General features: G+C 36.1%; 1 protein-coding gene across 2 annotated transcripts in view; it reads left to right on the forward strand.

Moving 5' to 3' along the window:
• The window catches only part of LOC111505573 (uncharacterized), a 34793-nt gene that overhangs the window by 10264 nt on the left and 9065 nt on the right, over window positions 1–15464 (forward strand). For both annotated transcript variants that reach the window (XM_023160408.2, XM_023160401.2), the window contains exons 2-3: window positions 4514–4655; window positions 4852–5128. In XM_023160408.2, the coding sequence (XP_023016176.2) occupies window positions 4525–4655; window positions 4852–5128 (408 nt within the window). In that variant the 5' untranslated portion in view covers window positions 4514–4524. The remainder of the gene's footprint in view (window positions 1–4513; window positions 4656–4851; window positions 5129–15464) is intronic.

Genomic DNA, 15464 nt, shown 5'->3' on the forward strand with positions numbered 1-15464 from the left:
TGTATACTTGGTAGTAGTCCAGAATATAAAGTAAAATATGTGTCATGACTGTCTGAACGACGAACGTTTATCTTATTTTTGGCAAATTAGTCCAGCTGATATCTATATGAACTCTGTTTAGAAGATTTATGGTTTCAATTATTATTCAACAAGTGTTTTATCAAAGCATTATCCAATACCTATATACTTATAATATTCATCTAGTTATGTATACCGATCTCTGTACTGAAAAATAAAGATTTTCGAACATTTATGAAATATTTTAACAGATTGGGAGTTTTGAAAATATCTGGTGATTTATTATAAAAGTTCAATGAATGAACTATAAAAAAGAGAGTTATTGAAACTTTTCGAAACGTGGCTTTGATGTTCTCGATAGATTACCGAGGCGTGTGAAATGTTTACTAGAAATATACATTCCTAGGAAGTTATATAAAGAGAAATATATGAATGAATTATGTCAAAATATTCCTCATAGTTAGTTAGTAAAAGGTTTCTTTACTATTTCAAAGGGTAGTTAATTCATACAGTTAGTATTGTAGATAACAAGATTGCTTTGAAAGAGTCCGTGTTTTATGGCTAATATTGAGATTGTGGATCCTTGCAAGGTAATTTATTCAATTGGGTATACGAACATGAAAAAGGGTCTTGATATTAGAATTGAAATCAAAAAGACAAAGACTATATATATATATATATATATATATATATATATATATATATAACATCACAATAAAATGCTTGGGACAAAACTAAACCTTTATCTGAATAGATTGGGTGTACCATTCTATTTCGAATTTAAAAAGGCGTTAAGATGACTTAACTCCCATGTCTCTACCAAAAAATACTTTGCGAATGTCAAAAAGGTCTCCTCATTCAATAAAATACTTCTGTTTTTAATCTTTATGGAAAAAGTTCTTCTTGTTTGACCAATACAAAGTTCGAGACAAGAACCGCATGTCAACTTATATATACTCCCAAAATATCTGTCACTAAAGTTTTGTCTTTATCGTCCATAATGCATTCGGTGAAAGTATCATTATGCTGTAAACAATAATATGGCCTTCGAAGCACATCCCTAACTTTCCGATTTCACGAAATAGACCTTTAGTTACTTTGAACCATGAAACAGGTATCAACGTTTGTTGCATGCAAATATCATCGAATCACTCCAGTATTGATAAGTTAATTAGTAATAGTTTTTTGCTACTTGGGAGCCATCTGACTTGTTCATTTCTTTCTAGTCTACGAAAGCCTGATGGAAATATTTTCCTGGAAGTTAATTTGGGTTGTCCATAAATCATCTGCTTCCTGTGATTCAGTACCCCACAATTTGCCACCCTGACTCAAAAGATACTCAGTGGCAATATATTCAAACCATTTCGAATATTATCTTCTTGGATGAATTCACTCCCTTTCAAATCCCATGATCTTTCTCCTTTATACCCAGGATTTTTTTATAATAGTTATATAAAACTTTCACGCGACCTAGTAAGAACCATAAAAGCCCCTTATTTTGTTGTACGTTGGTTTGTACTGATCTCATAGCAACTCAGAGGAGTCGCTCGAAGAGTTCTGTTTGTACTTGTAGTCCATATTTTTCCACAGACAAGGGGAAAAAAATAGGGCACATATTGTGGGTGTGGATTGCAAAACACCACTGAATTGAATCTCTTTGCAGCTGCCTCCCACAACAGGCAAGAAATACCACGAACTTATTCAGTCTGCAGGCGGTTATCGATGGAAACTAAGCAATTGAAACACAATAGTGAACTAGATCCTTCTGGTCGGTAGCTAAAGCTATGAATCAAAACTCTACAACCATCCATATAAGCGGATGGTTCAATTGCAATAACAGCTATAGAACAGGCAAATCTACTAACTGAACAATTTGCGTCCCACTCCACAGTCGATTTTCTGAAAGGCACTACCCGCTATTCCAACAGTAGAATCAACATTGCCGAAAATTATTTTTCGACAACGTCTAGTCAGGGGAATTTTGAAACAGCCTAATAACAACAAGGCGTCTGGTCCTGATGAGGTGCCCGTCATCGTACTTGTAAAGTGCGCCAATGAACTCGTACCGGTATTTTGCAGACTTTTCAACTTGTCTTACAAGGAAGAGTTTTTTTCTTCTTGTTGAAAGATTGCTCGCGTTCAGCCCATTCCCAAAAAAGGCAAGAAAAATCTTCCAAACAACTATAGACCAGTCACTTTGCTCTCGGTGATAGAAAATCATCACATCCTTCAATATTTGGAAGGCTTCAATATCTTGAGCTATCATCAATATGGCTTTCGGAAACAAAGATCAAGAGGCGACCTTCTATTGTATGTCACCCATATTTGGAATAACGCAATCAAGAAATATGGAGAGTCAAGAGCTGTTGTGCTCGATATTTCTAAGGCTGCACTTATATTGAAGCCGTATTTCTCCCGACCCGATGTGGGACGACCATCGGACGCCCCGCGATCCGATGCAGTCCGTTGTAACTGCTTACTCTGAACTCGGTTCGACCCGATAGGTTATATCTAACAGTTAAAGTTGTGATTTGGGAGTAATTATGAGTGACTCTGAAGATGATTTTTTGTGATGGCTTAAACAAGAAAAGAATGTTCTCCTTAATAGGAGACGTAGAAAAAAGGTATGGGTGCATCAGTTTAATGGAGATAAATCTGAAGGTGAATTTTTCAAAACTTCCCTACTTATAAGAAACTACCCGGATAAATTTAAGGACTACCATCGTATGACTATGGAAACGTTTAACTATATTCTTGAAGGCATAAAAAACGACATAACTGGCCAGTCTAACTTCAGAGCATGCATCAGCCCTTTTACCAGTAATTGCTTCCAATAACCTCCCATAGTTTAGGCTTAATATCACTATTATGGTAATCATTGTTTCGCTGGCCCCACAAGTGAGGCTCATCTCTCACAAGAATTATCAAAAACTCTTTATCAATTTTATTATTCATTATCATACCACTCCGTCAGAATGAAAGATCGGACTAAAAACAAACATTTTTGATTTGACTACTCTTCGGTCAGTAATCGGTAGTGATCGTTTATCGTCGTATCGGACTACCCTTTCCAATGAAGGCACCTACTTTAAAACTTAAGTGTTTGTTTTTTTCCGATGTCGTCCGATGGTCGTCCTACATCGGGTTGGGAGAAATACACATTCAATATAGGTGCAGCTTAAGGCTTTTGACCGTGTGTGGCATGATGGTTTGCTGATACTATAGCTTGTCGGATCATTTTTGTGTATGACTCTCTTTAGAATACTTTTACCATAAACGTGTTTCCCAGGTGGATCCCTGGTGTTTCCCAGGGATCCATATTGTCTCTAACCCTCTTTTTATTGTATATCAATGACTTATTGGAAGAAAACAAGAATCCAATATATATATAATTTGCTTTCCTGACGACTACACACTTGTCCCGTCATTCCATTTGGAGCATGACATCGGCTGCAGATGCACATCTTCACCGGCAGCAGGAGGTTGCACATCTCAATGATGATCTAGAGGTGATTTCGAATTGGGGTGAAAGGTACCAGATTTATTTCAATGCCACGAAAACTCAGGCATCAGTTTTCTCCAAAAAGATAAATGTCTCCGAACCGGATATAATAATGTCAGGACAGACCATTTCGCTTCCTGCTTCGATAAGTTTGTTGGTGGTTAAAATGGACACCAATATGTCTTGGCATAACCATGTCGCTGGAATTGCAAAGGCTCCTTCTCAAAAGCTTGAAACACTGTTCCGAACCAGAAAACTGTACACATCTCAGAAACTTTTGATGCTTCATAAAGCTCCGCCCCTAAGCATACCCTGAAGCTGATGGATTCCTTACAGAAAAGAGCCCGATTGGAGACTCGAACATCATTTGTAACCTCGTTAGTCTGGAACATCGAAAAAAGGTTGGAGATTTGTCTCTCTTTCAAAATACTTTCACGGAAGGTGTTCAAGTAACTTGGCACATTCGATTCCACCAAGAGCGGTACATAGCAGAAATACGCGACGGACTGTGGCTGCTCATGGTTTTGGGGTTCAACTCAGTACACCTCAAACTTCACTGCTTGAAAACTGTTATTCAGAAAATTGCATGTATGTGGAATAAACTTCCTGAGGACATTTTTCCAAATAAAGTCAATTTCCAGCGATTCAAGTCCAACGTGAATCGCTAATTTCGCACAGACCCCGCTCTTAATAGTGCTGTGTTCCTGTAGTGCTTGTGTTCTGTCTTTAGAAAAATAAATCATTGTAACAATTACAAACATTCATATGCGTTTTGATATAACTTCATTTTTGTAAAGACGTTATTGTATTTCTGGATGTAAATTCAATACGAAAAACGGTTTATATTCTAGTCATTTCATTAAAATGATATTCAGTATTGACATGTAATATTTACTAACAGAAGGTTTTTGAAAACAAAACTAATATTTTTCATGCATTGTAGTTTCAGTATTTAACATTATTATTGATAAAATATGTTTTTCTTTTTTTCAGCAAAGGCAAAAATGCAGGCTGACGATATAAAAGCAGTCATGTGCAAACAGACGGAAATATCGACAAGCCAAATGACTTTCAAAAGCGATGAAGATTTAAGTTTTTCCAAATGTGAGGAAGAACCTGAGATAGATGAAACAAAGTATGTATCTCCACTAAATAATCGGTGCTATATCTTCTCAGTTCTTAGTAACATATGACAGATAGGTGGTGTCAAAGATTATTGAATTGAAGCATTCAATAACTTCCACATTAAAAATTTTTCAAGAAGAGTTTTGGTTTTTGAATTTTTGCCCAATAATATTGAATGAAACGACTTCTATTTTGTTTTCTTGCAGTTTTTGTACAAAGGATCCTATCAAGTTTGATGAAATCAATTTGGATGATGATATTGAGAAAATAGAAGAAACCAGTCACGAATCCTCAGAAGAAATGGGTGAACTGGATCATCCTGAGAAAATTACACGGAATACAGAACCACCTCTCTTTAGTGGCATTCCTACTCAAAATCCCAGCGAATCAATCAAAAGTTGGCTGCAGAGGATTACAGATATGCAGAATGAGATATTACAAAAAAAGTATACACCAGGGAACAGTCAACTACATAGTCATCCAGTGAGTACATGAATCATTACTATAGTAACCTTGTTGAATAGAAACGGGAATTATGTATTGGAAATCGAGAACTTAGTTTTTAAAAAGAAAATCGATTTCACATAAGACTCAAAAAGCGTTTATTCTCTTCGAGAGCAGTACAAAGAATGAATTTTTATTAAGACAATTATTACAAGATTTGAAATATAATGAGTTTGCAGTCTCGGGCTCCTGTAGATAAGGCACGTTTCTTGATAGCTGTTTCCACGTAACTCGTCCCTCCTCAGGCTGAAAAAATAACGGAGTTATTTTTCGAAGTTGTGGTTTCTGCGGATTCACAGGCTTTTTGGTTCTTCTTGAATATTTTTTGGAAATACTGCTTCAATTTCGGCAGGCTGAGCAGTATCACGATGACGATGATTACAAATATTATAGTCCCAAAAATAGATGTTGTAGGAACTTGGTTTTGTTGCGATTGAATAGGCTTCAGTTGATTGGCTATTCTATCTATTTGGTACAGTTCATCAAGGTTGATTTTGGTGAAATTTGGGGTGTCGTAGACTTTTGGGGTTTTCAAGTCCGTCATTTCCAATTTGGGTAAAATCATGGGTTTTCCTTGTTGGATATAAATGTCATTTACATATTTTGTATCATGGATTTGGACTTCGCATGATTGTGGGATTCTGATCAATACTGGAGAATTGATTTCTAGGTATTGATCTGTTTTACATTTGGAATATAGGCGTTCTTCTTTGAAAGGGATTATCAATACTCGATCTTGTGTTACTTGTTCTACAATGGGATCTTGCACGTTGATTTCCAAAAGGTGGCATTTCTCTAAGGCTTTTCCTTCAAAAAGGTGAAGTGTGCAGTTATCCGGTGGCGCAAAGTTCTCCGGGCAGTAATATGTATTTTCTAGGAACGGGCAATCTTCTTTTTCGAACTGGATATCGCCCTGGTTCCGTGCCAAATATGGGTATTTGGGGAAAGACATCATGTGATTTTGGATAATAGGATATACATGATAGAATTCAAAGAATTTGGGCCTAACAATAGGGACGTGTATTGCAAAGATCAATTTGGTATTGACGAAACTGACTTGCGTTCCTAAAAATTGGTAATACGTGAGTGTATTCTTAAAATTTGGAACTTGATTTTGGTTATATATTTTCATTAAATATGTCGCCATCTCCTGAAGTTCAGTAGTAGATACAATTGAATTATGCAAAGTGTTCAGTTTTGAAAACATAATGGCATTTTCGATATTATCTATAAAGTTTATCAAATTCTGACAGTCTAAGTTCAATTGTAATAGTGTTCCTTGAAAACTAAGGTAATTATCGACATTTCTTATTGTATCACTAATCGTTACCTGAAATCTTTTCAAATCTCGCTCGAACTTCTCTTGATTCGCGTTGAAAATTCTAATGGTTTTGTTATAATGGTTTATTAATGTTTTAGACAAAGAAATTTGGAGATTGGTTTCGTGAATAATTTTTTCCTGATTATTTTCCAAAACTTTAATAGCGTTATTATAACGTTCCTCGTCATCAGAGTCGAGGTTGCCAAAAAGCCATTTGTTTACTTTACCAACTACATTGATTAGCCCTCTTTTATTGCGAGTATGGAATGAAGGTAATAGATTGTCGATTTTTCTCTGTAAAGTGCTAATGAGATATTTAGTTCTGATCAGCATATTTTCCGATAATCCGTGATAAGATATTGGGTTAGTTACATTAGCTTTGGAAATACTATTTTCGATTGATTTAAAATTTTTATTCAAATTTTGTATCTGATCGATGATGATTTTAAGGTCCAAATAGTGTAGAAAGGTATGTTTAGTGTATATGAGTCTAGCGTTTCCTAGTTGTATTGGGAGGATAAGATTGTCTAGGTTGGTAACGTCTATGTCATCCTTACAATATGTTAGTTGAACGACCAGGCAAAGGAGAAGAAACTTCATCCTCTTGATTTTCCTGTAACAATGTTTGTTCTTTAATATTTCTGGGTTTTCTAGCAGAACTTTTATGATATGTTCCGGATTGTGTGATTAATTTTTTATCGGTTTCCTGATCGATAGTAACCTTTTTGAATTTTGGTAAATTTTTGTTTCGGGGTTTAGTTTTTATATAAACTGTTTTTCGACCCGTATATTGTGGGGCGTTTGACCTTTTTTCGTTTGCTCTAGTTATTACTTTTTCTTTAGTTGTTTGATTTGCTCTTTGTATATTTTCGTACATATTTTTGCTAACTTCCTTGTGATTTTGAATATAATTCGATATAATAACGTTATCGTTCATATCGAAGGGGTTAGAATCGTCAATATGTCCTTTGATAACTTCAAATGGAGTGAATTTGGTTACACTATGTATAGAATTATTATAGCTCAATATAGCGTATTTTACCAATTGGTCTGGGGTGAGGTTTTTATTTTCTTCTCTTAAACAACGAAAATGTTCAATTAAGGTAGAATGAAAACGTTCTACTGGGGAATTTGAGTTGCTATTCTTCGCTGTGGTGAAATGAAGTTGAATACGGTGAAGAGAGCAGAAGTTTTCTAAATCTTGATTTTTAAACTCCGTACCGCAATCACTTGTAATTTTTAGAGGTAACCCATGATGAGTTACAAAATTCAAAAGACCTTCAACTATTGATATTCCTGTTGCCGACTTTAAAGGGTATGCTTGGCCGTATCGGGAGAAAGCATCAATAATGGTCAAGTAAATATGGTTAGATATTCTAAAAACGTCGATGTGAATATGTTCGAATGGTTTGGATGCAGTGGGGGTCAGATTGAACTTAATGGCAGGGGGATCCCTGTCATATTTGTTTTTTAGGCATGTTTCACAATTGTTGATATAATTCTCTATATCTATAGACATATTCGGCCAATAATATCGAGAACCTAATGACATTTTCACTTCGTTCATTCCTCTATGACCGGATTTGTATATGTGGTAATACTCTAGCTTTTGCTTTTGTTCCTTCAACGTTTCTACGTCAGTCAAAAATTTTGTGCAGTGCAATAATTTGAATGAGGAATTTTTAAAAGTATTTTGGATAGTTACAGAAAATATTTCCGAAAGTTGAGGGTTTTTAAAGTACAGAGCATAATGCTGTTTGGGGTTCAAATATTCTCTTGCAAAAGTTTTAATTTGATTTTCGAGTTCGACTTTTGGAAAAGTGATGTATAGTCGGATATTTTCGAATACTTTTTCTCGTCTAACTTTGGTTTTGTCTATGTCTCCAACTGTCATAACTAGCTGATTTTTATATGTATTTAAAGATCGGTCTACTATTGGTATTGTCAATATAGGGTTTTCGGCAGAAGTATGTACTGTTTCCAAGTCCACCTCTGGTTCGGGGTTGACTTTGTTTGCCGGTTTTACTAATATATTAGAAATTATATTAACTCTTGGATTTCCAGTACTTGACGGCAGAGTATCCAATAGTGACTGATTTTCTAAGAAATCAGTGATATTCTCATTGTCTAGATTTGGAAGATTGTTCAAGTTTTCTAGTTCTTTTTCTATTACTTCATCAATGTCATCCAAATTAACATCGGTTGACATTGTTTCTAGTGCATTTATCTCAAAATTAGGTGGGTATCTAGAGAGGACATCTGCTGCTTGATTATTTTTACCATTTTTGTATTTAATGACATAGTCAAACTCTTCCAATTTTAGGCGCCATCTCACAAGTCTTGAGTTTGGGTCCTTTGAGGAAAAAAGCCATTGCAGAGGTTTGTGATCTGTATAAATCACAAATTTCCTGCCAAACAGGTACGGTCGAAAATACTTACAGCTCCAAACTATTGCGAGCAGTTCTTTTTCTATTGTAGAGTAATTTATTTCAGCAGAGTTTAGTGTCCTAGATGCATAGCAAATGGGATGACCATTTTGAGACAAAATGCTACCCAATGCATATTTAGAGGCATCGGTAGAGAGTTCGAAATCTTTTTCGAAGTCTGGGTAAGCTAACACAGGTTCTGAGATTAGAATATTTTTGCAAGTTTCAAAACAATCTTTGAACTCCTTGGTATGTTCGACTTTATTGTCCTTTTTTAGACATGAAGTCATGGGTTTGGTGATTTTAGCGAAATCTTTTATAAATTTCCGATAATATCCAAGAAGGCCTAGAAATGATTTAATTTCTTTTTGGGTTCTAGGTAATGGGAAATTTTTTATCTTTTCAATTTTGATATGATTCGGTTTTATCCCATCTTTTGTGACTATATGGCCTAAAAATTCTACTTCTTTGCGTAGAAATTCGCATTTATCTAGTTGGATTTTTAATTTAGCTTCCCTTAATTTTGTAAGAACCAATTTTAAATTTTGAATATGTTCTTGAAGGCCGGTACTGAAAATTATGATATCGTCCATGTAGACCATGCATATTTTGTGTTGTAGGTCTTTCAGGACTTCATCCATGGCCCTTTGAAAGGTAGAGGGCGCATTCTTCAACCCAAAGGGCATCCTCAAGTACTCGAAGTGCCCGTTATCCACGGTGAAAGCTGTCTTTTCGATAGAGCATTTACTCATCTCAATTTGGTGAAACCCGCTAGCAAGGTCCAGCGTGGTAAAATATTGAGCTCTACCAAGTTTGTCTAGTATATCCGCGATATTCGGGATCGGATATCGGTCGTCAATAGTTTTTTCGTTGACTTTTCGATAGTCAACTACTAAACGCCATTTTTGTTTACCTGATGCGTCTAACTTTTTTGGCACTATCCAAATTGGTGATGACCACGGGCTACAGGATGGTCTTATGATGTTTTTGTCAAGCATGTCTTTTATCTGTTGTTGTACCTCATTTTTGTGAACATACGGATATCTGTATGACTTTGTATGTACGGGAATTTCGTCGTTTGTTCTGATTATGTGTTTGACTTTCGAGGTAAATGTCAGTTTGTCACCTGGTTTAAAAAATATGTCAGCATATTCCTTACAGAGCTTTGTAATAGCGGATTTTTCTTCAGAGTTCATGTGATCGGTACGAATGAAATCCAGTATTTCATTCTTTTGTATGTGTGTGTCTGTCTGTTGTGGCGGGATAGAAAAAGCTTCGAATTTATATGTTTCGAATTTTTGCGATTCGAAAGGGATTGCTTCAATATTGTTGTTTAATGTCATCGTAATGGATTGATCTGTAAGATTTTGAATTTCAATAGGTGCTAGTCCGTTTTTTGCTGAAGTAAGAGTTCGAGGTATAACAAGTTTTCCTAAATAAATTCTTTCAATCAAAATATCTCCATCTGAAATATTGACCGGTAAATTTTTGATAATTTTTTCTTTGGGACCTACTGAGAAACTGAAACTACTGTCGTTACTTTCTCTATATTTGAGAGGAATTTCTACATGTTCCCCAATCAATCGGTTATTTGTGAGATCAATATTAAGATTCATATTGATCAGATCATTTAAACCAATCACACCGTCGAAATAATCATGAAAATCAAATAAAATAAAGTCAATTTCATAATTACTATTAAATTCTGGAAAACACGGAACAAGAGCTCTATATCTAATGTTTTTACTACCTAAAGTTGTTTTTAAGACAGTGTTCGAATGATAAATTGTGTTTGGACATAAATTTTCTATTATTGTTGGGCGTATTATAGATTTAGAGCTACCTGTGTCGATCAAGAGTTTCGATTTGGGATTTTGAATTTCTATGTAAGGAAGGGCGTTGTTTGAGAAGACATTAAATTCTTCTATGTCAGGTTTTCGTCTTGGTTGTCCGAAGGAAAATTTTGGTCTTGGTCATTATCAAATTCTATATTTTCGTCAGGCTTGGGTGTTTCGGTATTGAAATCGTAGGAATTTTGATATTGATCATGTTGATACTCAGGAGGGGAGTATAAATTTTCATTAGAATAGAAAGGGTCTGACACAAATTGATTGTCATATTCGTTAGAATGTAATTCTTCGAAAACAAAGTTTGGATTCCTACGTTGTTGTCCATTTGAATTCAGATTAGTATTTCCGAAATTTTGAAATCCGTGATTTTGAAATTGTCGGTTTCTTGATACTACAGTTGGGTTTCTCGAGGTTGTCGACATTGGTTCGGGTTTAGGTAATCGGTTTTGTGGTATTTGATTAGGTTTGAAGACATTTTTTGGGGGTCCGAAGACGTCACGATTTGTTGGGAATCTAGTTTGTTGTTGCCTAGGTTGAACAGGTATAGGCTGATTTGGCCAAACTGGTTTTTGACTATATTGTGACTGGAAAGTGTTGAAATTTCCAGAAAATTGGGGGTATTGGTGAAAGTGGGGTTGGTGATTTAAATAATGTTGGTTATTGAAATTATGCCCTTGTGAATTATTACCAAATTGTGGTTTAGGAACCAAATTAGTCCTGGGAGTTGTATTTTTTGTTTCGTTTGAACTTCCATACATTCTTTCAAAGTTTTCAAATTCGTTCGCGTACGCCATTGCGTCTTCCAGTGAAGCTGGTTTTTTAATATGCATATTATTTTTCAGGATGCCAGTACACCCTGCAATGAAGGTACTCAGTGCTGTTTTATCATAGTGATTAATATGACATAATTTTTCGGGTTCGGTTAAATTGACATCATTACTTATTCTCTGGACAACACTACTTTTCAACAGTTGTATTCTACTCCCAAAATTAATAAGGTTTTCTCCCTTATAAGGTCTAGTTCTCGTGAGTTCTTGAACTAAACAATCTAAGTCCCTGCGATCTGAAAAACTTTGGCAAAGAGCATTTTTTAGTTTTTCCCAAGTATTTAATTCTATCCTGTTTCCTACCATTGCTTCTGCTTTTCCTACTAATTTTTCTTGAATGCATTCAAGTATATGTTTTTGAAAAGCAGCATCTCCATATATGGCATAATCGTTCAACAGGCTTTGACAACGAGTTATGAATTTATTAAGAGTATTACTATCCCCATCGTAGGGTTTAATGTTTTCCAAACGAGATTTAAAAAGGTTCCAGTCGACCATTCGAGGTTCCGCTGGTGGCATGTTTGGAATATTTTGATTATTGTCTTCGACTGACAGATTATTTAATAGTTGTAAAATATTTTCAATATCGTTCATATATTGTTGATTTTGATCAATAGAATTCAGTATCTATCGATCGGCACTAATTTAACTTTCAAGTTCAATATAGTTATTATTTGTTATTTTTGCAAGTAAATGAAATGTCAATATCCAATATTCAGTTGGAATCAACGTCACTACCCTATCTCTCCCAAAGTCCTTAAAAAGAGGGTTTAGGAAAGTCGAAAAGGAATTTGGCACTTACAGTTTGGTGATTGTAGTCTCCTGGTTCCTTTCCCGATTCTTTTTTCTGCAGAGAGCTCCTTGAATCCCTTCGATCCTCGCTGAAGAAGTTGAAACTTCAAAGTCACGAAAACGATTTTTGGCACAATGCAAATGTTCTTTTTCACGACCGCGAGAATCCTACCGACTGCGCCAATTATGTATTGGAAATCGAGAACTTAGTTTTTAAAAAGAAAATCGATTTCACATAAGACTCAAAAAGCGTTTATTCTCTTCGAGAGCAGTACAAAGAATGAATTTTTATTAAGACAATTATTACAAGATTTGAAATATAATGAGTTTGCAGTCTCGGGCTCCTGTAGATAAGGCACGTTTCTTGATAGCTGTTTCCACGTAACTCGGGAGATAGTGTGCGTCATATCAGATTTCTGACTTCATCTAACGGTTTACGACATTTCGACATTAATTTTTCAGTGAATTCAAATCTAAGGACCTTCTATATATCTTCAATATTTTATTGAATATGCTACGAATAAAAAAACTACAGTGATGCTTCGAGACCCGAAAGCTTTCGACCTACATTGTCTAATTTTTTTTAATCTGTAATGTTTCTATATATTGTGAAATTATGTAAAATCATTGTTCTTTTGGGAATTATCATCCCTCAACTTGATTAGGTTTATTCAGCTGTTCAATACAAAGATTGGTGATGAAAAAATGCGTACGAGGGCGGTCTGAAAGTTTCCGACTTCAACATAAAGATAGCAGCACTAGTAAATAAAAGCTAGTGAATATAGTTGTTCATCTGTTGACAGTTAGTCACCAAATTTCAGACATTTTGGATGCGTAGTTGTTATGTAACAGTCGTTTGAGTGATGTGAATGTTTTTAGAAAATGGACGCTGGCGAGTATCGAGCTATCGTTGAATATTTGTTTTTGGAAGACAATATGCCTATGCAAATCAAAGATGAGTTGGATTCTGTGTATGGGGGCTCTGCACCATCATTTACTACATTGAAATATTGGGCAGCTGAATTTAAACGTGGCCGTAAGCGCTTAGAAGACGATGAACATTCGGGACGTCAAAAAACATCGCCAATGTTCATCAAATGGTGCTAGACGATTTCACCAAGACCACGCACTATCTCACACCTAACAGGCTGCCATGGCGAAAATTCACGAAATACGGTTTGAATTGCTTGACTATTCGCCTCACTCATCAGATCTACCACCAAGCGACTTCTTTTTGTTCCCTCATATGAAAATTGCGCTCGTGAACAATTATTTTGCAAGGAAAACCGCCGAGAACCATTTGGACGTCTTACAGTCATGGGAGCATCGCTGGAAGAAGTGTGAAGAGTTGAAAGAAGACTATGTTGAAAAATAAGATTCTGCCTTAAAAAACCTTTGATCGTGTTGACGCTAAGTCTATTCATAATAAACTTTGACTAAGAAGCCATGGTTTATGTTCCTCAAAAAAACAATTTGACAAATGAAAGAAACAAAATCAGTTCCAGTGAAATACTGACATTGAAAAGGAAAATGCATTAGAATGCAGCATGAAAAGGAAAATTCATACAGGCTCATCATCATTACAACTGCCTCTTTCGTCTCTTCTCACAGTGTGATAATAATAAATTTGTATGGACATCGAATTTTTGATATACCTGACGGTTAGGTTGGGTTAGGTTTATTGTGGCATGGGTTTATTGTGGCTCACACCCATTCACACTCGACCGAATAAACCCAGTTTCTTAACGAAGCCGATTAGTTTATATGATGAGTGGTCTTTCAGGTCAGATGGTAAAAGTACGGCTCTGCCGAACTCTAAAAACCTGATTCGGTCCCCAGTGGGGCAGACACAAAGTATATGCTCGGCTGTGTCCCAAACACAGGCAACACACACTGTGTTCCGACAGTCCGAGTCTTTGCATATGATGATTCAAATGACAGGGACCTCTGAGAAGGCCTGTTAGACATCGTAGTTCATCCCTACTATAGTCTAACAACTGTTTGGTGTCAAGCTTCGAAGGGTAAATGAATGCCTTGGAGTAGAGTAATACTGGAATATTCTGCCATAAGTCCATAAATCTTCCTGCCATCCAGGTGTTCAATTTTTATTTGGCAAAGCCTAAAGCGATGCCACTAACAGGTTCTGGTCTAATGAAGCTGCTTGCAGCACCCTCCTCTGCAAGAGAGTCAGCAGCCTCATTTTATTCCAGGCCTGTAATGCCAGGAATGTAGACCAGAGACATTTTGTTAAGTCTTCCTATTGAGGAGAATCGTTATTGCCAATTTGCTACCAATTTAGACGTTGCTCGGTAGGAGCCAAGAGTTTCCAACGCCACTGTCCCAGAATAGTTTTATTGTATATATGAGGTTGGATTCTTCCAATCTCTCCGCACACAATTCAATAGCGTAAATTTCCGCTTGGAATACAGTCGCATAGGTTCCTAGGCAGGTAGATATCTCTGTACTGGGTCTGCGACTGAAAACACCTGTACCAGAACCTGACGATGTATTTGATTCATCTGTGAACCAACAACTATCTGCTCTTAATATTTCCTTCTCCTGGAGGATCCAGTTCTCTCAGTAATAATTCTCTCAGTTTGTAGTTGACAGTTGGGGGCATACAGTTAGAGGTCATTTCCAGAATACTTTGACTTTCAGTGTGAATCAACAGTACAACAGTGTGAGTCAACAGCACTCTGAATTAAATTGATTTGTGCAATTGGCAATGTGCACAAGTCTATATGCAGTCCATCTAGCCTCTCTCTCTAGAACAATGTGGAGAAGAGGTAGATCTAGATGGAATACCATACAAAAGTCAGATATTTCAAAAGAAATGGCCATATTGAATCCGGAAGAGTTCCTTTCCATTCAAGCTGTCAGCAGGTGTGACTCCAGGTGTAGTATGTTTGGGGACAAAATAACATAAAGTTGTTGACTACGATAAAAAATATAGACATCCAACGAAAGCTGTCGCTTTTCTAGGCGACCATATCCACATAATTCAATAGGCGTAAGAAGGCATTATTGTTTCTTTGTATAATGACAACCAACTACAACCAGCTACAGATCAGCCGGAGTCTTCGAAGAGGAAGAAATTTC

The sequence above is a fragment of the Leptinotarsa decemlineata genome, unplaced genomic scaffold, assembly GCF_025532065.1.
Source record: "Leptinotarsa decemlineata unplaced genomic scaffold, Ldec_3_MD MMD2_tig00026336_RagTag_RagTag, whole genome shotgun sequence".
NCBI lineage: Eukaryota > Metazoa > Arthropoda > Insecta > Coleoptera > Chrysomelidae > Leptinotarsa > Leptinotarsa decemlineata.